Genomic DNA, 24,972 nt, shown 5'->3' on the forward strand with positions numbered 1-24,972 from the left:
CTACATAAAATACGGCACATATCTTTGGTAAAAATAATGCCCATGAAATCCATTACTATGTTTCAAAGACTTTACTGGCTCCATTTTGCCTCCAAGACAAATTAGGCAATTTTCTCTACCTCCTTCAGCCTCATATCTCACCCCCTCCCCTTAATCTACAATAATCTATACTTATAATCTATACTCTAGGTACACTTTACCAGTCCTCTCCACTCCCAATTTCCCTAATTTCTGAATACTCCTAGGTACTCTGATAGCACTTTTCCATCTAAGTCATACTTCACAGTAACTTATAATACTTAATTGTCTTTTTCTCCTACCAGAATTAATACCTACTACCTAGCATAGCACCAGATCTTAAGTAGACAAATACATGCAGAAATGAACTAAGTAACATTACAAATGCTTACAATGCTACTGAAAATTAACAGGGGGTTTTGGGGAACTGTATGATCTATTTTCTTTTTCCTTTGAAACATTCTAAGATTGTGTGTGTGTGTGTAAATTTTATAATGCAAAAGAAAATATAGTCATGCACATATATACTAAGTCGCAACGCAGTGATAGCATTGCAGTACTAAAACATGCTTATAAAACAAGTTCCTCAAACTTTTATTTCTTCTACTGCCAAAATGCATAAAACCAAATAAAGATAATATGTGAGAAACCAGTAAGGTAGCTAGTCCTATTACCTGAGTGGAGTTAGATAGTTGGTTTTTCCACGGCTCCTCTGCGCTGCTGGTCAGGTTTGTGCGGTTATGAGGTAGAGTGAGTGCGTTTCGCTGCGGGTAAGGCACGTTTCCATTACTTCCACTTCCTGTTATGTGATTATTGCCTATCAAAAGAGTGTCTGTACTTCCCAGCATTCTTGTGCTACAGGGAGCATGGCCTGCAGAAAAGGGTCCATTGGCCAAAGGCTGCCCCGGGCAGGCAGGGCGGACTCCGGGCTGAGAGGCGCTAGGCACTCTGGTCAGAGCAAGCGGTGGCTGCTGGCCAGAGACTGAGTTTGTAGGCAGTGATGAGTCAGCTGCTGGCCCATTAGGAATTCCAGTAGATCGTACCTGTGCAACTCCTGTTTGTCTCACCTGTCAAAAAAACAAATAAAAAATAAATTCTGCTTGTGTAGCCCCAGGGGAAAGAATCAGAATATGAAGTTGTAAAACCAAGTGATCTCTGATTTTACCCTAACATTTAATTTCTCTACATGGAAATATATATACCTTAAAAACAAAAAATTGTGTTTGTTCATATTTAGATTAGCTTTTTCAGAAAAGCAGAAATCAGTTTTATTTTTAATAAACATCCCTTTAGTAATGACAAAAGAAAGCAGCTGAATATTATGGAAAATGACTCTGGAATTTGTGTCTTCCCCAATCACAAAATAGAAAATCTCAAAATTTCTTTCTACTACATTTATACGCCAGATCCTTAAAATTAAACACACACTAAAGAACTCCACTTCAGTTTAGAACAGATAGCCTGTTAAATATCAAATAATACAAATAAACCCTTAGAATACATACAAAATAGCATGTAAATAAGTAAAATACTAAGTCCTGTGTTCAAAATTAAATTTACAGCTCTTTTTTCCTAAAAATACCTATGCATTATTAGTATTACTAAATTCTATAAATACTGGGAGAAAGTAGAAGTGGGCATGAACATGCTCTAAAATGATGTTCTGGTCAATAAAAATACTCAAAATGCTACCAAATTTTAGGGGGAAAAATGCTATACACACTTGGTGCTGCTGCATTAAGACAAACTGACTTTCCAGCTGTTCCAGCATCAGTTTCTGAGCTGGATTTAAATTATTTCTATTTGCACGGAGCTGTTCCAAGTGCTAGAAGAAGAAGAAAAAAGAATATAGTCAAAGATATATCTAAGAAGCTCAAGTTCACTATTTTAAGTAACCTTTCCCTGAAATGACCAGATAAACTCAGAATCGCTTTCTAGTCAAAGACACTAATTTCTGACCAATAGCTATCAACCCCAAGATGAAGTCTTTTAAGAAGCTTGAGAAAGTTAAGAAAGAAAGAAAGATTCAAACCAAACAAAACAAATGAACCTCATAGATGCAGAGAATACTGGTAGTTACCAGAGGGGAAAGGGTGGGGAGGCAAAATGGGTGAAGAGGATCCATGGTGAAAGATGATAACTAGATGTTTGGTAGTGATCACTTTGTAGTGCATACAGATGTCGAATTACACCATTATTCACCTGAGACATATAATGTTATCTACTAAATTTATCTCAGTTTTAAAAAGTAGTTTAAAAATATAAACATTCATCTGAAGAGGGTTTACTGCAATGTGATCCTTGAGATAAATGAGCACAAAATTTTACTCTCTAACACAGTATTTTTCAGTATTCACACAGAAAGCTCTTTAAGCTTAAAAATGCATTATCACAAGTGCACTTAAACAGCACAGTTTGGAATAGGAAGAGTTGGACAAAAAATTGTGTAAAACTAGTGATCTACTTAAATAAAAGTGTAACATCTACATAAAGAAATATGCTGTAACCATAAAAAATAAGGAAGCTCTCTCTATACACTGACAAGAAAATGTCTGTAAAAGAGATAATTAACGATATATATAGCATTCTATCATTTGTACAAAAAAGGAAAAAGATAATATATGAGAAGGGTGCATACATATTTTCTTGTGTATGCACGACATATCTCTGGAAAGATAACTATTCATTCTGGCTGTCTGCTAGGAGTGGAACTGAATGATTAAGGCCAGGAGTTTGAAAGAGAATTTACTCTATCTACTGTATATTCATATTAATAGTTTGAACCATTTGAATATATTATCAGTTTAAAAGTAAATGTTGCCTGGCCGGAGTAGCTCAGTGGTTGAGCATCGACCTATGAACCAGGAGGTCACGGTTCGATTCCCAGCCAGGGCACATGCCTGGGTTGTGGGCTCGATCCCCAGTGTGGGGCGTGCAGGAGGCAGCTGATCCATGATTCTCTCTCATCATTGATGTTTCTCTCTCTCTTTCCCTCTCCTTTCCTCTCTGAAATCAATAAAGTAAATGTAAACAAGAATGAATTATCTGTTAGTCTGGTAAATATGATTTCATTTTATTTATGTGCATGTTGAGTTTACTGCTATTCAACTTTAAGAATACTTTAAAAACTTAAAGCTTACTATCTTTCCTCTTTTTAATAGAAAAACAATATGTCAAAAACATGTCTTACATACCTGTAATTTCTGTGGTGGCAAACACCATGAATGACTTGGTTGCTGTACTGGAGGATGTGACACTGCATGGCCACTACTCCAATTATCAGAAGTATTCTGGGAAAAATTGATAAAAAGAAACTTAAAAATATTTGATGAAATCTAGACTTAAAAATAATGATTAATGGAGGCCAAATGACTATGATTGGAATATTTACATATAAAAGATGTTATGACATTAACTTTTAAACATAGCTTTACATGCATAATAAATTTGGAAAATCACAAATTTAAAAAATATTGATTTTTTAATAAGCCACCCAAAAAGGCCCACCCCTAAACTATGTCCCAAATGGCTAACCTAAATATCACACTGTCTACTAGGTCCATCATTAAATTTATTTCAATGTCAGTAGAAAGTGATAATGAAAAGTGTGTTGCAATCTTAACGGCAGGGAGATGAATAAAATGACTTGATGAAGGCAAAGTTATCCCTACGTTCTGTATTTCATATGATACTAAGAATTTGGGATGGAAAAACTCAAAACCTTTCACTCTTTGATGTCCACAGATTTAAAATAAAGGACAGGAGATGTTCAAACTGCACAAGTTCGGGGCAGTTGGGAATTTCTTTTTTGACAGGATTTTCTATTTCTCTAAGATATATACCTTGGTTGGACTAGATGTTCTTTTCCTCTTGGCAGGACTGGACAGGCCATCTACTTGGCTAGAAGGAATCGTGTGTAGTGGCAAGGATTGCTGTGAAATTGGTGTTTGACTGAGGCCTAATACAGGTTCAGTATTTGGATGATGAGGTTTACATGCCTAAGAATCACAGAAGGAAGACAAAAATAGGGTTCTATATACTCTTAATTCATTCCTTCAAATTATCAAACTTTACAAGCTGCATACTTTTCAAAGCTATGTGGACATCGCTGATTGCAATTATTGAAAATCAAAATCAAATGAATCATCAATGGAGGAATGTGTACCTTCCTTTGAAAAACTTGCATGAAAAATTAAACTGCAGTATTATTTTAAGAAATCTCCTTCAAAGTCATGAAAATGCGCAAAGGTTCTAAATTGGCACCCAAAATTTCTTCCCATGTCAGAGGGAGTTTTACTTTGATCTAGAGTCCCTTCACAATTAAAAGGCTTTTCATTAATAAAAGCCTCCTATGCTCAGTAAAATATACTTGACCACTATAGATTGAAAAGAACCCTTAAAGCTGGGCACCTGCAGAACATAACCCAACTTCTCACCTGCTGTGCTGTGTTCATGGCACCCTGCCTGGAGGTAAGCTCTGCGGGGATTGGTAGGCTCCACGCCTCCTCAATACTAGGAAGTAATTTAGTTTTATTCTGTAGACTACCTTGTGGAAGGTTACACAACTGAGCCTAGGAAAAATTATGTAAAAAGCAAATTTAACACAAGCCTACTTGAGTAAGAGCAAGTCCACTAAATTTTCCTAAATGCTATAACTAACTGTTTTTTAAAAAAGAAAATAGATTCTTAATTTGGGGTTTCAGAAAGATACTAAGTATAAAGAGGGTAACCGAAATATAAACCTTTGTGAGAATTAAAACAAAGCTGAGCTCTGTTTTTAGAGTTCTCATAGCTGTCTTCTCATGAAACTCCAAGCAAGAGTGAAAGACAGTGTTCGTGTTCTTTTCTCTAAAATGCTATGACAACTTAAAAATGTAGACAGCACATAGAAAAAATTATGTAAATTAATATGCATCAAAAGAGTATATGTGCAAAAGAGCATTTTTTAAAATACTGCATATCTTATTTAAAATGAAAAGTAAAATAATATTATAAGCTATGGTATGTTTACAAAATATGGAAACAAATTATAGACATCAACACAACTAGACAAACTTTCCAGCCACCCTCCTCCTGCCTTAGTGTCATGGGGAAACGTGCCTTTAAAAAAAACTGCTACTAAAAATTTTACCTGTAAATACTTAATTCGTGCTGCAAGTGCAGAGGTATTACTACAACTTTTGCTTCTGGTTGCATTTAAGTAGCATTTAATGGCATCCTGAGGCTGGTTGCAGGATTCATAGAGTGTGCCTAGGTCCATCCAGGCTGCAGCATGGCCATGGTCCAATTGTACAGCACAAATATAGGCCTGTAAAGCATCCATAGGCTGATTTTGTTGCTGATATAGCACACTAGAAAGAGAAATTAAGAAAAAACAAGTCAACAAAAAAGAACTGTTTAGCTTCATAACATGATATAAACTGCAAAGTATATTATATGGGATGCACCTATCTTTGTGTATCAATTACAATGCCATTATCTTTATGCAATGTCTTACCCTATTGAACACCATGTATCTGCACTTGCTTCTGATTTATCAATAGACTGCCTGTAAGATATAAAGGCATCCTGAACTTTCCCAATACTTGAATAGCACCTGAGAGGAAAGGGGGGAAAAGTAAAAAAATTTCCATTATTACAGATTAATTTGCTGAAAGGATGGACTATATGTCAAAGCAAATGAAAAACCTAATAAGCTAAAATATTTATGTCATTATGTATACGATAATTATAATGCATACTATAATTAACCCTTCAATAAATGATATTATAGTCTATCATAGATGCTAAAGCAGGGGTGGGCAAACTTTTTGACTCGAGGGCCACAATGGGTTCTTAAACTGGACCGGAGGGCCGGAACAAAAGCATGGATGGAGTGTTTGTGTGAACTAATATAAATTCAAAGTAAACATCATTACATAAAAGGGTACGGTCTTTTTTTTTTAGTTTTATTCATTTCAAACAGGCCGGATCCGGCCCGCGGGCCATAGTTTGCCCACGGCTGTGCTAAAGCACGCTGCAGTAATGAAGAGTATTGCAAAAAATTAAAGGCCTTATCATTTCAATATTTACAATACTGAGAGTTGAAAACACACACACACACACACACACCCCACTCTACTTATATAACTTTATCTCCAGTTTTCTATTCAGTAAGAACATAGAGTTAAAAAACAAGAAAAACATTCTCTGTTGGTAAGAATTGCTGATTCAGATTGCAATTCCACTTTCCTAAATAATAACGAGGGCAATAATTCTTTAGTTCATAAAAAATACAAACATAGTTAGTATCAAGCTATCAAAAACAGTAAGAGTAGCAAAGTATGATTAAAGTTTCAAAGACCTGTCATTTTTAATTTTATTTTTATTGATTTCAGAGAGGAAGGGAGAGGGAAAGACAGAAACATCAATGATAAGAGAGAATCATTGATCAGCTGCCTCCTGCACATCCCCCACTGGGGATCGAGCCCACAAACCAGGCATGTGCACTGACTGGAATCAAACCCGGGACCCTTCAGTCCACAGGCCGACACTCTATCCACTGAGCCAAACCCAGCTAAGGCAAGACCTATCATTTTTAATGCATATATTCTTGATGGATACACAGAACAGCAGCTGACATCTTATCTAATAAAAGAGTAATATGCAAATTGACCATCACTCCAACACACAAGATGGACACCACAAGATGGCCTGCAGGGGAGGGCAGTTGGGGGCAACCAGGCCAGCAGGGGAGGGCAGTTGGGGAGGGCAGGCCTGCAGGGGAGGGGAGTTAGGGGTGACCAGGCCAGCAGGGGAGGGCAGTTAGGGGCAATTGGGCCGGCAGTGGAGCAGTTAGGCATCGATCAGGAAGTAGGGGCAATTGGGCCAGCAGAGGAGCAGTTAGGTGTTGATCAGGCTGGCAGGAGAGTGGTTAGGGGGTGATCAGGCTGGCAGGCAGAAGCAGTTAGGGGCAATCAGGCAGGCAGGCAGGCAGGCAGGCAGGTGAGCGGTTGAGAGCCAGCAGTCCTGGATTGTGAGAGGGATGTCCCACCAGGATCGGGCCTAAATGGGCAGTCGGACATCCCTCGAGGGGTCCCAGATTGGAGAGGGTGCAGGCTGGGCTGAAGGACACACACCTCCCGCCCCCGCATGAATTTCATGCACCGGGCCTCTAGTTATAAATAAAGAAGTTATCTTCGTAATGTTTGGCACTAAGAAAAAACACAAGAATAAACCCAGTCATTGTCTTCAAGGAGCTTATAATTTAGTTGAGAATTAAAGACACAGTATAAATGCCACAATGCCATATTAAATAGCTAGAACAGTTAATAACCAGTTTGAGAAATTTAGGGTAGAAGATACCACAGTATACACTAAAGGATTTGGACAGGCAAGAAAAGAAAAGGTCAGAGCAAAGGATCTGAACATGTGTACATGCATTATTGTTTAGATCAGTGATTTCCAATTACCAGCCAGTACATGGCAATTTAACAAGCAAACAAAATGGAAAAACAACATATACATGTATATATGTTTTCCATTAAATTGACTCATATTTGTACTATAATTGACCCACTTTGAAATACTATTGGCTGAATAGCAAATTGTTTTAAATGTGTTTACTTGCCCAAATATCATGTTTTTTAATTGAAATTTTTTTGGTGACATCGATATATATAAAAGGCTAAGTGTCCATTCGACTGGTAGCTATTCCTTGCACTGACCACCAGGGGGCAGAAGCTCAACGCAGGAGCTGCCATGACGTGCACTGGCAGTTTAAAAAGAAACAGCACCATGGACCTGGCGCCAACAAACCAACACTTGGCTTCCCCCAAGTGGGACACAGGCCCCGCCAAAATTGCAGCCAATGCTGCCAAGACCCCATGGTGCAAAATGCAGCCCACAGCCCAGCCCAGTCCGGAAACAGTGGCTGTAGGTGCTGGGTAATGACATCACATAGCAACACCCAGCTTCCTCTCCCTAGCAACTAGCCTCCTTGGAGTTTCTTCAGCCCAGGAACCCAACTTGCTTTATATAGCAAGGTGCAAACATTTTACAGTTTAACCAAATGTTTGTGAAGCATCTCATTTGATCCTCACAGAAATCCTGGAGTAGACAGATAGGAGACTTGGTAGAATTCTATTTTCTTTTCATTAGCAAGACGCAAAGAGTGATATTAAAGTATTTCTTCTAATTAATTTCCTTTCAATGTGCATGAATCCATGCACCGGGCCACTATTACATTAATAAAATTATACAGGTTTCAGGTGTACAATTCTATAATACATCATTGGCTTATTGTATTGTGTGTTCATCACCCTAAGTTCAGTCTCCCTCTATCACATTTTAATCCTCATATTCTTTGAAATTTTACTGATGAATAGAATCCAAAAGTGTGAGAACCACTGATTCAGGCAGAGAAGATGAGAGACGGTATTTAAAAATTTAGTTTGAATAGTAAAAAGACTTTGTAACACATTGAGTAGATATTCATGGAGGGTGGTAGTAGGTTATAACTTCATTTTGGTTTTTTGTGGGGTTTTTTTCGTTTTTTAAGCATATTTTTATTGATTTCAGAGTGGAAGGGAGAGAGGAAGAAATAGAAACATCATTGATGAGAGGGAGTCATTGATTGGCTGCCTTCCTCACACACCCTACTGGAGATCAAGCTTGCAACTCCAGTATGTGCCCTGACTGGGATTGAACTGTGACCTCCTGGTTCGTACCTTGATGCTGAACCACTGAGCCATGTCGGCCGGGCTGTAACTTCGTTTTTAAGCCTGATTAAACGGAGGAGGGAAAGCTAAGTATCATTGGCAAAAATATAAGGAGAAGCAGGTTTGGAGAAGAATATGATGAATGAGATTTGAAGTATGCTGATTTTGATATGAGGTGAGGACATTAAAATGTGTTAAGTATAGGAGATGTGGTCCTAGAGTTTAATACCTTGGAGTGGAAGAGAGGGTAGAAGAACACAGAACACCTATTAAGGGAGAGGTAAAAATAAGCCTAAGGAATCACTAATATTGTGGACTGGGCAATATAAGAAATGTCAATGAGTGAGACAAAGAAGTATCAGACAGTTTCTGCAAACTGTTTTATAAGAGGAGGATTACAGTAGAAGAGGTCCTTAATGCAAAACAGGGAGAGATACACTAAGAAAGGGAATGTTTAACAGATAGTAGAAAAACATGCGCTGTTTGTTGTTGTTAAATCAAAGCCAAATCTCAGGTTTATAGATAAATTTGTCTAACCATTGGGAGGAATAAGAAGTAATTCCCAAAACCAATGTTTTCACATTCTATTCCCACAAAGTGAAAGTAGAAAACCAATGTGCCCAAACAGATGTTGCAGTCCAATTGCCAGTTTTATTAGTTTTCTCTGAAACTTAACTAGGTTCCCCTGAGACAGGTTTGTGTAATTAAAAAAGCACTTGGTGAACCCAGGACCTAGTCTAAGCTCTGATTAGTTAGTTACCTTGTGTAACTGTGACTTTGGGAAAAAATTTTATTCCTCTGAACTCACTTTCTATTTCTACACCTGTAAACTGATATGGTCCCTCCCAGCTCTAACACTCTATAGATAACATAGTCAATGACTGGTACTAGTATAACAGCATTACCACATTATACTTTCATTATGATATACACATGCCAAATGACGAACAAATTCAATCTTCAACACTGACTTGAATGCAGAAGTAATAAAAAGCCTCAGAAATATTAGGGTCATCAAATCCCAAACTTGCTTACTTATATTTGAAGTCTTTCTTCGGAGCTTTAATAACTTCTAAAATATAATTTATTTGGGTAAAAAAGGTGAAGGGATTGAGAACTACAAATTGGTAGTCACAAAATAATCCTAAGGATATATAGTATAGGGAATATAGTTGATAATATTTTAATAACTATGTACAGTAACAGGTGGGTACTCAAAATATCAGGGTATCACTTTGTAAAGTATATGATTATCAAACCACTAAGCTGCACATCTAAAACTAACATAAAATAAAATATAATTTATAAAAATTTATCACAATAAAACACATTCTAAGCAACACATTAACCTGTATGATTTTATTAACCAATGTCACCCCAATAAATTCAATTAAAAAATAAAACAAAATAGAATGATTTCAAAAGAAATCATAAAACTGAAACCTTCAGAGTGGGAAGGTACCTAATAGATAATCTAACTCTGGGCTTATCAACCTCAGCACTGACATTTGGGGCCAGTTAATCTTTTGTTGTACAGGGCTGTCTCACTAGATGCCAGTAGCATTTCCCATAGAGGTGATGACCAAAGCGTCTCCAGACATAATGAAATGTCCCCTATGGGGCAAAATAGCCCCTACTGATAACCACTGACCTAATATAATCTGATTTAAAAGGTTAAAGGGAAGTTAAAGCCTCATGGGGTTAACTATACCATCCATGATTCCACAAATAGTAGCCTAGCCAAGACTTGAATTCATGTCTCTCAGCTCCTAGTACACTGATCTTCCCACCATGCCCTAAAAGCTAAAACCAATTAAGAACCAAATACAATCTAATAATGATCCAAAATATAATCTATCAGATAAACATACATAAGGTGTATTTCGGAGAATCACTACACACAATTTATGTACAGAGAAAAGTTTACAGGCTCAGAAAACTGTTTTCATGACATGACGCTTCTCCTTTCCAACAAATCCAATAATGTATCTACTTTCTCACTGCAAGATTTCAAGTAGAATTGTGATGAGATCTATTAATCAAACATGTCCATTCTAAGGTATGCATCATTAATCAAAATTATAAATAGCAAGGTTCTATTGCCTACTGGTAGTCAACAGGCAGAATGAGAAATTCTCTGTTCTGTTAAATTGACACATAGAGAAAACCACCATATTCAGAAGCTTTATTTTTTAACTTCCAGAAATCTTAGTTTATATTTGCAACCTGATTATTGTATTTTCCCTTTTAAATATAACAAACAGTTTGGATCATAATTCAAATCTCTCAGCTGAAATAAACAAAAACAAAACTTAAGTGTCTGATAAGTCTCACCTTCCGAGGAAATACCAGGACTGGCCAGAATTAGGATCTGCTTCCAAGGACTTTTGGAGATACTGAATAGCACAGTTTTCCTTGGCAGCTTTATCTCCCAGGAGATCTATAGTATGATGCATCCAACCTATAGTAAATGAATTAAAATATTTACCTGAATGATTTAACTGTTCTTCTATTGTTAAGAATACCACACAGAAAGCAAATAAAAATATTCTTTTCAGTTAATAAATTCATTTAGTTTGGGATACACACTCCAAAAATTCTGAACTACCAATTCTGGCCACATGAAAGCCTATTTCTCTCAGGAAGGTACAGTCAAAGCTACGAAGAACATTTACTCCAGAGAAATTTAAACAATTTTAAGCACTGACTGGACACTTACAAACTATAGTTCCTAATTTTGGTATCTGAAAAAATTCCAAATTATAAACCAAAAAATACAAAGATGTTAAATTTAACTCACTATTACACATAAAAATTTATGTTCATTGAATCTCCAAAACAGTGTATTAACCCAACATTTATTTCCAAGAAATAAATATATGGCTATACAATCAATGACAGTCCAGAGTAAAACACACACACGCTACATTATTGGTGTCGGCCAAATATATACACAACTTACATAAAGTAAAAACTATAAAGTATTTGACAATTTAAAATAACCCAAGGTGCCCTAGCCAGTTTGGCTCAGTAGCTAGAGCGCTGGCCAGTGGACTGAAGGGTCCCGGGCTCAGTTCTGATCAAAGGGCACGTACCTTGGTTGCAGGCTGGATCCCTGGCCTTGGGTGGGGCTTGTGTGGGAGGCAACCAATCGATGTGACTCTTTCACATCATTATTTCTCTCTCAGTCTCCCTCCTCCCTTCCACTCTCTCTAGAAATCAATGGAAAAATATCCTCAGGTGAGGATTAACAAAACAAATGAAATAACCCAAAACTATAAGTATATCCAAGTGGTGCAAATAAGAATGGTACAAATGGGTACCACAAACATTTAATAAACAAATTTAGGTAGTGCATAATCTCACTTATATGTGAAATCTAATGAACAAAATAAACTGATGAACAGAATAGGCCAGAGGCATGGATGCATGAAACAGAATAACAGATCTCAGGGCGGGGGATTAACCAAAGAACATATACATATATATATAGCCCATGGACAAAGACAATAGTGCAGGGAAGGCCTGGAGTGGGGCAGGGGCTGGGTGGAGGAGGGCAAAGGGGGAGAAAATGGGGGACACCTGTAATATTGTCAACAATAAAAATACATACATTAAAAACATGTTGTATAACTTAAAAAATATAATTTTTATTATTTATAAATAAATAAAAGACTGCATCATAGAGTAGTATACTCTAAACCATGAAAGACACACAGAAATAATTCGGTTTAATTTGTTGGGGAATTCTATTTCAGTTGTGGATCAATCCAAGTGCATAATACCTACTCTGTTCTTTGTGTGTAGACTACAGTATGTATAACAAATAAGGATACTTATTTTCTGACATTTATTATAGTTGCTGTGCTGCAAAAGATATTTTAAGAGGATTGAGTCACTGTGTTTTATGGAAATATACGCCAATCACATGATTAGTCATTCGTTCCTCCCTTATCTCTCCTGCAACTATTAAGAACAGGACTTAGAATAATAGGCTCTAAAAGGAGCTGCTTAAGCAGCAGGAACAAGTAAGTAGAAAGGATTAATGTTTAGGCATAAATTAGACTCAATTAAGGGAAATATTTTTCCTTTTAAAACCTTGGAAAGTTTACTTATAAGCCAGTGCCAAAGAGGATAGGTCAGTGGTCGGCAAACTCATTAGTCAACAGAGCCAAATATCAACAGTACAATGACTGAAATTTCTTTTGAGAGCCACATTTTTTAAACTTAAACTATATAGGTAGGTACATTGGTATTAACTTCATTAGGGTACTCCTAAGCTGGCCTTTGCTAAAAACGTCCTCAATCTGAGGGGTCGACCTCAGCGAACGTACCCCCACTTCTTCTAACGCCACTTCTTCAAAATAGACTCGCCCAGGCCGAAAACCGACTTCTGCGCATGGGCCACGAAGTTTCAATCGCACTGTACGTGCGCGCCCGCATGTGGTATTTTGTGGAAGAGCCACACTCAAGGGGCCAGAGAGCCGCATGTGGCTCTCGAGCTGCGGTTTGCCGACCACTGGGATAGGTGATTCAGATATAACTAAAACCAAAATTGTTTCAATGTATTTCTTAAATTAAAAAGGTGTATGCATTTATGCTATTGATGCCTTCTTTACAACAGCTAAAATACATAAAAACTTAATTATGGTGTAGATAAAAAAGCAGTTCAAATTAAAATTTTAGCTGAATGAGTAAACTGTCTATTTGAAAGGCATCACTTTGTACTTAAGAACACAAAACCCTTTTTTATTGTACCAATAAACTTGTTTATGTTTAAAGATAAAAATTCACACTACTCAAATACTACATATAAATCATTAAAAACAAATATTTAAATACTTCTACAATTTTTAAGACTATGAATAACTCAAGTAAAATTCTAACTAGAGATTAAATGAAAAACAAAACTTTTATATGAAGGCAATGTATTTATTTTGTATAATAATCGTACAATATAAGTGATAAAATTAAACAAATTTAAAATTACATGTCACATTATGAAGACATTCATATTACTATCTTAAATATAAATTAAGAATAAATTATTTGTCCAGACTAAAAACAAGCAAACAAAAGCTTAAAAATTAAAACAACCCAAATACCAAATACAGACAAAAAACATAATGACCAAGCAACAAAATTAAATGCTGGAGAACTCCATCACCACCTTCTTGGTAACAGTGACACATTACATCCAAATGGATACATTCCTTCATCTTTGACATTAGAATATACTGCATGTGTACAAAAACTATATGTAGTGTTAGATATTCCACAATTTTTAGATAAAAAAGTTTTCGTTAATATTACCGACAGAACTACGAAAGCAAGCTCACCAAAACAGTGACTGTAAGCAAATCATTTAATTTCAATGAGTGCGAAGCACATCTGAGATAAAGTGTTCAATGCCCCTCGCCCATGGATTAAGTACTAGAGAGTAAGTTTGAGAATTTAAAAGGAATAGCTGCACTAATGAACTGTAATGAGATGGACTGTGAAACGGACTATGCTTGGCAAAGAGTGAAAATATGTTGGATTCAGCCCAGCCGGTGTAGCTCAGTGGTTGAGCATCAATCCATGAACCAGGTCACGGTTCAATTCCCAGTCAGGGCATATGCCTGGGCTATGGGCTTGATCTTCAGTGTGGGGCATGCAGGAGGCAGCCAATCAATGATTCTCTCTCATCACTGATGTTTCTATCTCTCCCTCTCCCTCCCCCTCTGAATATCAATAAGTAAATATTTTAGGAAGGAAGGAAGGAGGGAGGGAGGGAGGGAAATATGCTGGGTTCAAATTAATTCTATCAACTCTGAGCAAAGGATGGGAAAGAAATAAAATACACGAGCCACATATTTACCATCCCTGACATGTAAAAAACATAAAGATAAGTACTTATAATATACTAAATGTATACTAATACATACCTAACTGTTGCAAGACAGTTGCTTTTACTTGTGCAGAAAGGTTTTCTGTCTGCAAAAGTTGTTCATAAGCTTCCTTTGCAGAATGATACTTCCTCTAAAGGCAGAAAAAGGATTTAAAGAAAAATAAATATCTTTCAAGAACCAGGTCATATATTAAGATTTACACAATACTGGTATTTTATACATATTTTTAAACCAACTGAAAGAAAAAGAACTAATTCCATTACTAAATGTTACTTCAACACTAGACAATTGTGGTTCATGCTTCAGAGAATCTAAAACAAGTAAAACATTTAATAAAGTAGCACTAATATATGACCGTTTAAGAATTTCCCAAATCTCAATACTTAAAAAAAGAAAACCATCTCAACCTATTTAATAACATACATGATTTCAACTTTGTTTGCCTAGAAATACCAAGTTCCCAAGCAACTTAATATGAACAATAGAACACATGACAAAATGCTTTGCACATGACAAAATGCTTTACAAATTCTAAGGGTAAAAGCAGTTAAAAACTAAGTTTAAAAGATAGTCACCAGCATATATATATATTTAAAAAAAACCTATAAAAATGTATAATACATATGATATTAAAGACACCAAATTTCCCATAGTTAACAGTTTGTAATATTTAAGGTTCCATAGGCAAATTTCTAAATGAAACCATTTACCCACAGTTTTCTCCCCAAAGTACTGGTATGACTAAAACCCATCACTGCTAGTCATAAAGCTTAAGGTAACTCCTCAAAAAAGGGGAAATGAAAAGCCAATAAAGAAAACCTCATAAATATTACCTTTAAAACATACTTGACAAAAAAATATTGGAATGAAGTGGCATTTTCATACCACTAATAGTACACAGCTGCTTGAGCAAACAAATCTTTCTCTAGAAAAGTATGATCAAATAGAAAACTAGCTGTGTGAGCCTCAGGCAAATCACTTAAACTATAATTCAACATCCAAAGAACAGAGGTAATGCCTGATCTTTCTATCTAGAGTTGTTCTAACGATCAAATGAGATAAGTAAAAAGCTACAGAAACAAATAAGGAACTATATAAATACAGTATGTCAACATGCAGAAGATTTGAAAGAACTGTCTGTTATTACAGCTAAATTAGTTCCCCCTAAACATTAATCTGGTCTGAAAGAGTTAATTAGACAGTTAATGAAGGACAAAGACCAAATTATTCAACCAACTTCCTTCCACTGATAAATATTTACTGAACACCTAGTACATAACAGGAACTGCTGGGACTATAGTGTAGTGAAGAATACAGAGAGAAAAGTGAGTAAAACATGCTGTATTATGTACAATAACAGTATGGTATCTCCCAGAGGAAGAAAGTTAAGATTATTTGTTTATTTTTAATCCTTGCCCAAAGATATGTTTTTATTTATTTTTAGAGAGTGAGGAAGGGAGAGAGAGAGAGAAACATCAATCGGTTTCCTCCCCTACGTACCCTAACCGGGGGATCAAACCCACAACTTAGGTATGTGCCCTGATGAGAATCAAACCCACAACCGTTTTGGTTTATGGGACGACCTTCCAATCAATTGAGCCACCCGGCCTGGACAAAACACATGTTAAGTTTAGAGTACTAGCAGGGTGGGCAGCAAATGCAGAGACAAGCAAATATGACTTCACAGAGAACTTCCTAAACCATGTTAAAGACTATATAGACTGTATCTTGGGACAATGGAGTACCACTGAAATGAATTCAAACAATATGATCAGATTTATATTTTAGGAAGACTACTTTTTGGAATTACCTTAATAAATGATAAAACATACCTTCAAAAACTAAGAAAAAAATACTTGAAAAACTGGTAGAATATTGAGAAACATGAAATTGGATTTCTATCTTAAACCACATACAAAAAACTGGTAACTGCATTAAGGACCTAAATATGAAAGGTAAAAGAATAAAACTAAGAGATGAAAATGTCAGAGAATATTTCCTTGAAATGAGAAAGAACTTATTTGGCATGACCAAAACAGCACACATCACAAGGAAGACTAAAGTTCTACTTGAAACACATAAGCAGAAAAATAGTCAATGGACATAAAAACACATAAAAGCTGAAAAAGATGTGAAGAAGTGTATATCTCTAGAAAACAGAAAATGCAAGTTTAAACAAGAGACTACCTTCTACCCATCAGACTGACAAACATAAGAAAGTTGGGTTAATTTCAAGTACTGTGGGAATGTCAGTAAAAACAGAACAAAAAACTCCCTCTAATGACCTCCAGGAAGAGGACTTACTCATGAAATTATGTCTGAAAATATGCTATAGTCAATCTCACTCTTGGGATACATATGCCAAAGAAACCTTCCCATAAATAATGTCCTAAATGGCACTGTTTATAGTATCAGGGAGTTGAACAACCTGAAAATGAACATTCTGCCCTGGAGAGTTTCCTCAGTGGTTAGAGCACCTGCCCTCAGACCCCGTAGGAGGCAACCAATTGATTTGTCTCTCTCACATCGATGTTTCTCTCTCTGTCTCTCCCTCCCCCTCCCACTCTCTCTAAAAACCAATGAAAAAAAATATTCTTAGGTGAGAATAAAAATAAAAAAGGAAAAAAGATAGAAAATGAACATCCTTATTATAAACACCAAGTAGAGATTTTTCAAATGAAAGAATCAATGGGGGGGGGGGGGTGTTGCTCCCATATTACCTTCACAAAATTAACACCAACAGACAACTTCTCATCAGAAACAATGAAAGCCAAAAGACAATGAAATGTAAATTTCAAAGTTGTTAAATAAAACCGAATTCTACTTCTAGCAAAAACACTCATTAAAAAGAAATGTGAAACCTAGCTGGTTTGGCTCAGTGGATAGAGCATCGCCTGTGGACTGAATGATGCCGGTTGGATTCTGGTCAAGGGCCAGTAGGGGGCATGCAGGAGGCAGCCAATCAATGATCTCTCTCATCATTGATGTTTCTATCTCTCCCTCTCCCTTCCTCTCTAAAATCAATAAAAATATATTTTTTAAAAAGTTAAAAAAAATAAAGGTGAGAAACTTCTGCTTCAGCTAGTGACAGACCAGTGATCTCACTAAGAACTAAAAAGCTGGGGGGGCGGGGGGGGGGGGGGGGGCGGGGATCAGAATTCATCCTTTTAAAGACAGCAGAGAGCTCCTGAGGTAATGAGAACAGAAGGAGCTAAGAACCCAGGGAGGGAACTTTGGAGAAGAAGCTGATTTCTATAGCTGTTTTCACCCTGGGGTGTTTGCTGATTCAGCAGAAATCAGCAGCTGGCAGGAGGCTGGGATTAGCATTGGCAGGTAAAGACACCAATCCACAACTTGTGTGTAATTTTCACAGGCATCTTCTGGAGGAAAATAACATCCCTAGAGCAGTAGGGTGGGTGGGTGTGTTGGTGCAGATGGAGGTGTCCAGAAATCTGATGTTAATTTTTTAAAGCACCCCATGGTAGCTCTGAAACAAAACAGACCTTACACATCATGTACAAATATCCAGTATTTTTCTCCATGAAAAGATGTTATAAAATTTATGTTTTGGGTAGACTATGATCACCTAATACTTCTCATACCAACTTATACCTGATTTCCCATACCACTGCCTAGAGTAAATGTCTGTATTATACCTTTTATTATACAACTAAGCACAATCTGCCATACATAAAAACAATGCTCTAAAATTAAACTGAAAAAGTATTTTAAATATAGCACCATAAAAGCAGTGATAATGACATCAAAAGGTGACTCTAGTGTGCCTTTCAAATGGTGACACATAGAAGAAATATTTCAATCTTAAGAAACTAAAAACAATGCATTATAACAACCATCTATAAACATTTTGATAAGAAAACTAGGCATTTCATATCAAGAATAAGGGAAATCTTCTTATATATAGCCATTTAAGCCTAGAGGTAAATCATATTAAATGAAATTAGTTTGTACAGAGCAAGTACTCTGTGTAATAACTGCTTCACTAAACAAAATCTTGATCATGTTTAATAATTTTAAAATGTATATAAGTGGTAATACCCAGAATTCCATTAAAATTATATGGGTAACCACTTTTGTTTTAAGTAAGATAAGTTAAAACACTTACCTGAGTTTCATACAAGTGGGCAATGTGAAATTGAACTGCAAAGATAATGGAAAATAGAAATCAATACACAAGTGCTTGGGATAAATTAAGTAAGAATATAAAATGTAAAACGTAAGCACGGTCTACACTATATAGACTTAATAATGGAGCATAACTTTTATTTTTAATAAAATAGAATATAAAAACAAATACATACAACCATAACAAACCACATGTATTCACTGTTGGTCATTTATCAAATTTTGTCAATGTAATTACTAAAATACTGAAATCTACAGCAAGTGAGTATTACTTCTTTTTTAAATTTTTTTTCAATTACAGTTTATATTCAGTATAATTTTGTATTAGTTTCAGTGAGTATACTTCTTACAAAGTTCAAAATGGCCACATTAAACAGATAAAGAAAACTTTTTATAATCGTATACATTTCAAAAAATGGTATTTAAAAACTGAGTTGTAGGTGAAAAATATAGTCACTATTCGTAAAAAACATATTAAAACAGAAAAAAGCCTGTAGTATTTTTCTTATACCATATTTCATATCAGCAACACTTATAAAGAAGTCATAGACCCAGGCTCACACTGGTAATAACACAGAGAATGAAAGTAGTTGTTGCATTTCTCTATCGGTTCTTCAGAATTTTTTTTAAAGTCAAACCACTTGGAAGGCAAGAGTCACAAGATTAACAAGTATGTCTTGAAAAATCAAATAAAAGTATATGTCATCTTTTATTTTCAGCTCTTCCCGATAGTGCATCACCAGAGTATGAACGATCCAATGAAAGCAACAATGAATCAGGAATCAAAACTGGATTCTAGCTACTTTTATACTCATTTTCATTATTTAAAGACAGTGGTCTATCTATCTGAATTTCATAGCTGGACTTCAAGGAGTCTGCGAGCCTTTCAAAATTAAATGCAGAATATGTATGTGGATCTTTACAAACAAGGTCCACAGCTATCATCAATTTCTTATTGGAGAGTGCACCATGAACTAACTGATTCCTGTAACTTTAAGATTCACCTGGAAGACTTGTGAAAAATAGAGATTCCCAAGATTATAATTCAGTGAGCCTGGGCAAGGCCTGGAAAGCTGCCTTTTTATTCAGTTCTGCAAGGGCTCCTGATCCCTATTCCCTTGACCACCTATGTCTTGAAAACAGCTAATCTAAAAAACCACGAAGATCAAAACAAAATAGATCATGAACTTTGAAAATAATACCACTTTGGGGCCAAAAGTAAAGAACTACACAACTCCATAAACAATAATTAAAGAATAATATCACATGTTAACTAATCAGAGATGAGGCAAAATAAAAGATGAAAATCAGTTTTGTGAAAAGCATACAAAAATAATAAAGAAAAGTTCACATATGTAAATATCTTATTCCCCACTCCCCTTTTCCAATACAGCTCTCCTTGAGTTCCAGTCCACATCTCACCTGACTGCATCATTGGAGGGAGACTGGGTTACAGGTTAAGGGAATGTGGAAGAAATGAAAAATCTATGCCCACTTCCCCCAGTCTTCTTACTCCTCTAATAGAGGTAACAAGGAAGAAAAGATCAGCAGCCAGCTGGCACACATACTACCATCCCAAACTTCCACCAGGCTCACTCCTAGGCCTTATGTCAAGGGCTTCCCTCTCTATCCCATGAGTTACTAAATCCAGTGTTATTTTTTGTAGTGTGAAAACCACCATGCATTTAAATTCTTAAAAGCCTTCTTCAAAGTAGAGCATAAGCATAGACCTAAGAAAAAACTCCACTTGGCAAGTCTCAATAGCAATAGAAATTTTGAACAAATATTGCCATAAAAGTTTCTGAAATTAAACTTTATTCAGAGATTAATACATTAGTTTTAGAATTAACAACATTTTTAAAATCTCAAAGAAACAATTTTATCCCAAGGGGCAATCATATAATGAAAAGTCTTACATCATTACAATTCTACTTTTCAAAACACTAACTGTAGTTAACCTCTCAAATAGCTCTAGAAACAAGTGTATCTACTTATTTTTTAATTGCATAAATGAATTGTGCCATAAAATACAAATCTCTCATACAGACTTTTTAAAAAGCTCACTTTCCTATTATCTTCTGGTCTTTCAATATCACGAGGTAACATGAAGAGTTCAAGGTATGTGGCATATACAATAGGTAAAGACATTAAAAATGCAGAGAAGTAAGTTTTACAAAGGCAAAGAGTCTGGTGTTGAAACAGTAATAACGTCTGGCTCAAGGTAGATAGCCTACATTGCTCTGTGAGACATCAGCCACTAATGCAGTTATCAAGTAATCATGAAGACTGTCTAAAATAATCTACCTAAAATCAACTGAACTATAATGTCTCTAAATAAAGCACATGCCCTTCCATTAGAATGACCAACCTTTTAGCACTCAAAGCCCTGAATCCAAGGAAACTCCCTGAGCAAAAGAGGATGTTGGTCCCCTCCCACCTACTCCCCTTTTCAATAACCAACAGACAAAGAAGCACAGTAAACTCAAAGATGTATTCATGATGGTTCGAACTGTCCTCTGCAAATTTGACAGGAAAGTTTTCTGTCCTGTGATATTCACTCTACATAGGTGTCCTCCACTCAGGAACAATGATCTATAAGTGAGATTTTACCTCAATAGAGAAATGAGGATTTACCAAAATATTTAGTTTCACATTTATGAGAAAGGCCTCAAAAGTTATTTAAACTGACATAGAAAGAGTTTCAGGACCAGAGAACCAAGATGGCGGCATAGGTTAACGCCGGAGATTGCTGACTTGAACAACCAAATCAAAACACACCTAAAAGACGGAACGGACATCATCCAGAACCACAGGAAGGCTGGCTGAGTGGAAATTCTACAACTAGGAGGAAAGAGAATATCATACCCAGACTCAGAGGAGGCGCAGTGCTGAAGTGAAATACTCAGGTGCAGAGTGCTCGCGGAGCGGGCTGGCGGTGGAGGGCGCGGTTGGTGCTTTCAATCGGGAGGGAGTCTCAGATTCTGAGCTCCAGATCCGGGCGAGTCTCTAGGGACCCAGACTCAAACAGGAGAAGCGGGACTGTCTGGCTCCAGTCGGAACTCGAAGGCAGCTTTCTCTCCGAGGTTTGCAGCGGTTGCTGGGACTCTGTGAGACAGAGCCCCTAGGGACGGAACTGAGAGCCGCCATAACTGCTTGCTCCGCCCGCCCTGTAGATCCCCGGGGACCCGCCCTGCCCAAGCCCTGCACAGAGCCATTTGCCAGATAGCCTCAGGCAAAGGCTAGATTAGCACCTCTCTAGAGGACAGAAGTTTTCCCACTGCAGACACAGCTGATTCTCACAGCCAGCTGGCCTGGAGGTCAAATCCCCCCAGTATTAACTACAACAATCAAGGCTTAACTACAGGAGGACTGCACACAAAGACCACTAGGGGGTGCACCAAGAAAGCATAAAAAATGCGAAGACAAAGAAACAGGACAAGACTGTCAATGGAGGATATTCAGTTCAGAACCACACTTTTAAGGTCTCTCAAGAACTGTCTAGAAGCCGCTGATAAACTTAATGAGATCCTCAACAAATCTAATGAGACCCTCGATGTTATGATAAAGAACCAACTAGAAATTAAACACACACGGACTGAAATAACGAATATTATATAGACTCCCAACAGCAGACTAGAGGACCGCAAGAATCAAGGCAAAGATTTGAAATGCGAAGAAGCTAAAAACACCCAACCGGAAAAGCAAAATGAAAAAAGAATCCGAAAATACGAAGAAAGTGTAAGGAGCCTCTGGGACAGCTTCAAGCGTACCAACATCAGAATTATAGGGGTGCCAGAAGATGAGAGAGAGCAAGACATTGAAAACCTATTTGAAGAAATAATGACAGAAAACTTCCCCTACCTGGTGAAAGAAATAGACTTACAAGTCCAGGAAGCACGGAGAACCCCAAACAAAAGGAATCCAAAGAGGACCACACCAAGACACATCATAATTAAAATGCCAAGAGCAAAAGACAAAGAGAGAATCTTAAGAGCAGCAAGAGAAAGAAACTCAGTTACCTACAAGGGAATACCCATATGACTGTCAGCTGATTTCTCAACAGAAACTTTGCAGGCCAGAAGGGAATGGCAAGAAATATTCAAAGTGATGAATACCAAGAACCTACAACCAAGATTACTTTAGCCAGCAAAGCTATCATTCAGAACTGAAGGTCAGATAAAGAGCTTCACAGATAAGGAAAAGCTAAAGGAGTTCATCACCACCAAACCAGTATTATATGAAATGCTGAAAGGTATCCTTTAAGAAGAGGAAGAAGAAGAAAAAGGTAAAGATACAAATTATGAACAACAAACATGCATCTATCAACAAGTGAATCTAAGAATCAAGTGAATAAATAATCTGGTGATCATAATAGAATCAGGGACATAGAAAGGGAATGGACTGACTATTCTTGGGGGGGAAAGGGGTGTGGGAGATGCGGGAAGAGACTGGACAAAAATCGTGCACCTATGGATGAGGACAGTGGGTGGGGAGTGAGGGCAGAGGGTGGGGCAGGAACTGGGAGGAGGGGAGTTATGGGTGGAAAAAAGAGGAACAAATGCAATAATCTGAACAATAAAGATTTAATTAAGAAAAAAAAAATAAAATAAAATAAACTGACATATAGTTATGAAACTTGGCTTTAACACGTTAAGTGCCCAGCCTGTTTTGTCTTCCGGACGGAAAGTATAGTGTCAGTCACCGATGACTGACATGGGGTTTAATGTGTTAAGACACTATATATAAAAAATTAAATGAAAGTTAGCTGTTTTCTTATTTCCATAAATTAGATGATCTATATAACCTGGGTATATATTTATGGAAAAAGTATAAATTAACACCTTATAAATTAATATACCTATGAGTTCAAATTCTTTTTCTAATCTAACCCCATCTTAGAAACTAAAACATTCCTGTCTGTTACCTGCCCATAAATTATTCTGCAAATACACTGATCAGTACAAAATCCTGAGTTTCATTTAAAGAAATGAGAAATGTTTTCTCAAAAAATTGCCTCTTAGAGAAGTATGAGATAATTGGTCTGGTTTAGACTTACTCCTTCTTAAGCATTTTTAACACTAATACTATTTTTTACTTAACACCTTTCTATATAGTTAAAAAAACAGTCACTTATAGCAAAATACAGACCGAACTTTCCAAAATCTAGAGTCCTTTAATTGATCTTAAATTTTCATTAAGAATGATTGATTTTTTACATATTCTAATTAAAATTTTATATTTCAAGTAAGAAAGTTTTAAAGAAAGCCAGCTTGGACCCAAATGAATATTCTTAAAACTTTTATTGGCTACTTTACAGTACACTAAATAAACATGACAATATATACTTATTGATAAACACTTCATAATCAACCCAATCTGCTTTTGGAAGGAAACCTACACAGAAGCAGAAAATAACTGAAGAAAACCACTATATCAGAACATGCTTCACACATATATTCTTCTTGAATTAACTGAAAAATGTCACCTCCAACTTTATATATGATGTGCAAAAATATAATAAAAAGTCCAAGTATAGCTTCATAATTACCAGTAATTTGGGAATCACTGAGCTACTACATGTGAATCATTGTATACTCATTTTTCTTAAAAAAAACTAGCAAACCCTGTTATTAATCCCCCATATTACCTACAATATAATTAATACATAAATAACCAATCTTGCTTATTGGTGCAGGTAATTTTCATTCAACCCCTCAGTTTACTGGTATATCTATTTTAGACACAGGCTGTTCACAATAACTGGTCTGACATGTTCCATCTGTACAAGTAGCCATGGCAACCAATACAGTTAGCTTCAACAATTCTAGAAGAAAAAAAATCGCACAGGATTTATCACTATCATCACTATTATTACTACCACTACTATTTGGCATGAAGTGATTTGAATATATGTAGAAAACTATGACAATTAATACTTACTTTCAGCATTCGACAAAGTGCAGGGATTACAGTCAACCAAAGCTAACTGCAAATGCTGTAAGAAGAGAGTGAGAACATTAATGCACTAAATTCAGTCATATAAATATGTCTTAAAATAATTTTCAGGTATGTAAGGTCTAACATAATAACAGAACTATACTATGCAAATAAACCACACTAGACAACCAACTAGAATTACTCTGAACATTTACTGATGGCAACAGACAGGTTGTGGAGAATGGAAAACCTGTGAAAGAATTAACTTTATCAAATTACCC

At 36.3% G+C, this 24,972-nt stretch overlaps 1 protein-coding gene across 2 annotated transcripts in view; it reads right to left on the reverse strand.

The window, feature by feature from the left end:
• The window catches only part of KDM6A (lysine demethylase 6A), a 172,299-nt gene that overhangs the window by 43,601 nt on the left and 103,726 nt on the right, over window positions 1–24,972 (reverse strand). The window contains exons 7-17 of one of the 2 annotated variants that reach the window (XM_081081959.1): window positions 24,695–24,749; window positions 18,735–18,769; window positions 14,645–14,738; window positions 11,052–11,178; window positions 5,516–5,614; window positions 5,150–5,369; window positions 4,455–4,589; window positions 3,861–4,016; window positions 3,213–3,308; window positions 1,742–1,843; window positions 693–1,085 (exon numbers count right to left, since the gene is read on the reverse strand). In XM_081081959.1, the coding sequence (XP_080938085.1) occupies window positions 693–1,085; window positions 1,742–1,843; window positions 3,213–3,308; window positions 3,861–4,016; window positions 4,455–4,589; window positions 5,150–5,369; window positions 5,516–5,614; window positions 11,052–11,178; window positions 14,645–14,738; window positions 18,735–18,769; window positions 24,695–24,749 (1,512 nt within the window). The remainder of the gene's footprint in view (window positions 1–692; window positions 1,086–1,741; window positions 1,844–3,212; window positions 3,309–3,860; window positions 4,017–4,454; window positions 4,590–5,149; window positions 5,370–5,515; window positions 5,615–11,051; window positions 11,179–14,644; window positions 14,739–18,734; window positions 18,770–24,694; window positions 24,750–24,972) is intronic. The other variant, XM_081081960.1, reaches the window with a different exon arrangement.

Source organism: Myotis nattereri (genome assembly GCF_964212035.1).
Source record: "Myotis nattereri genome assembly, chromosome: X".
NCBI classification, from domain to species: Eukaryota; Metazoa; Chordata; class Mammalia; order Chiroptera; family Vespertilionidae; genus Myotis; species Myotis nattereri.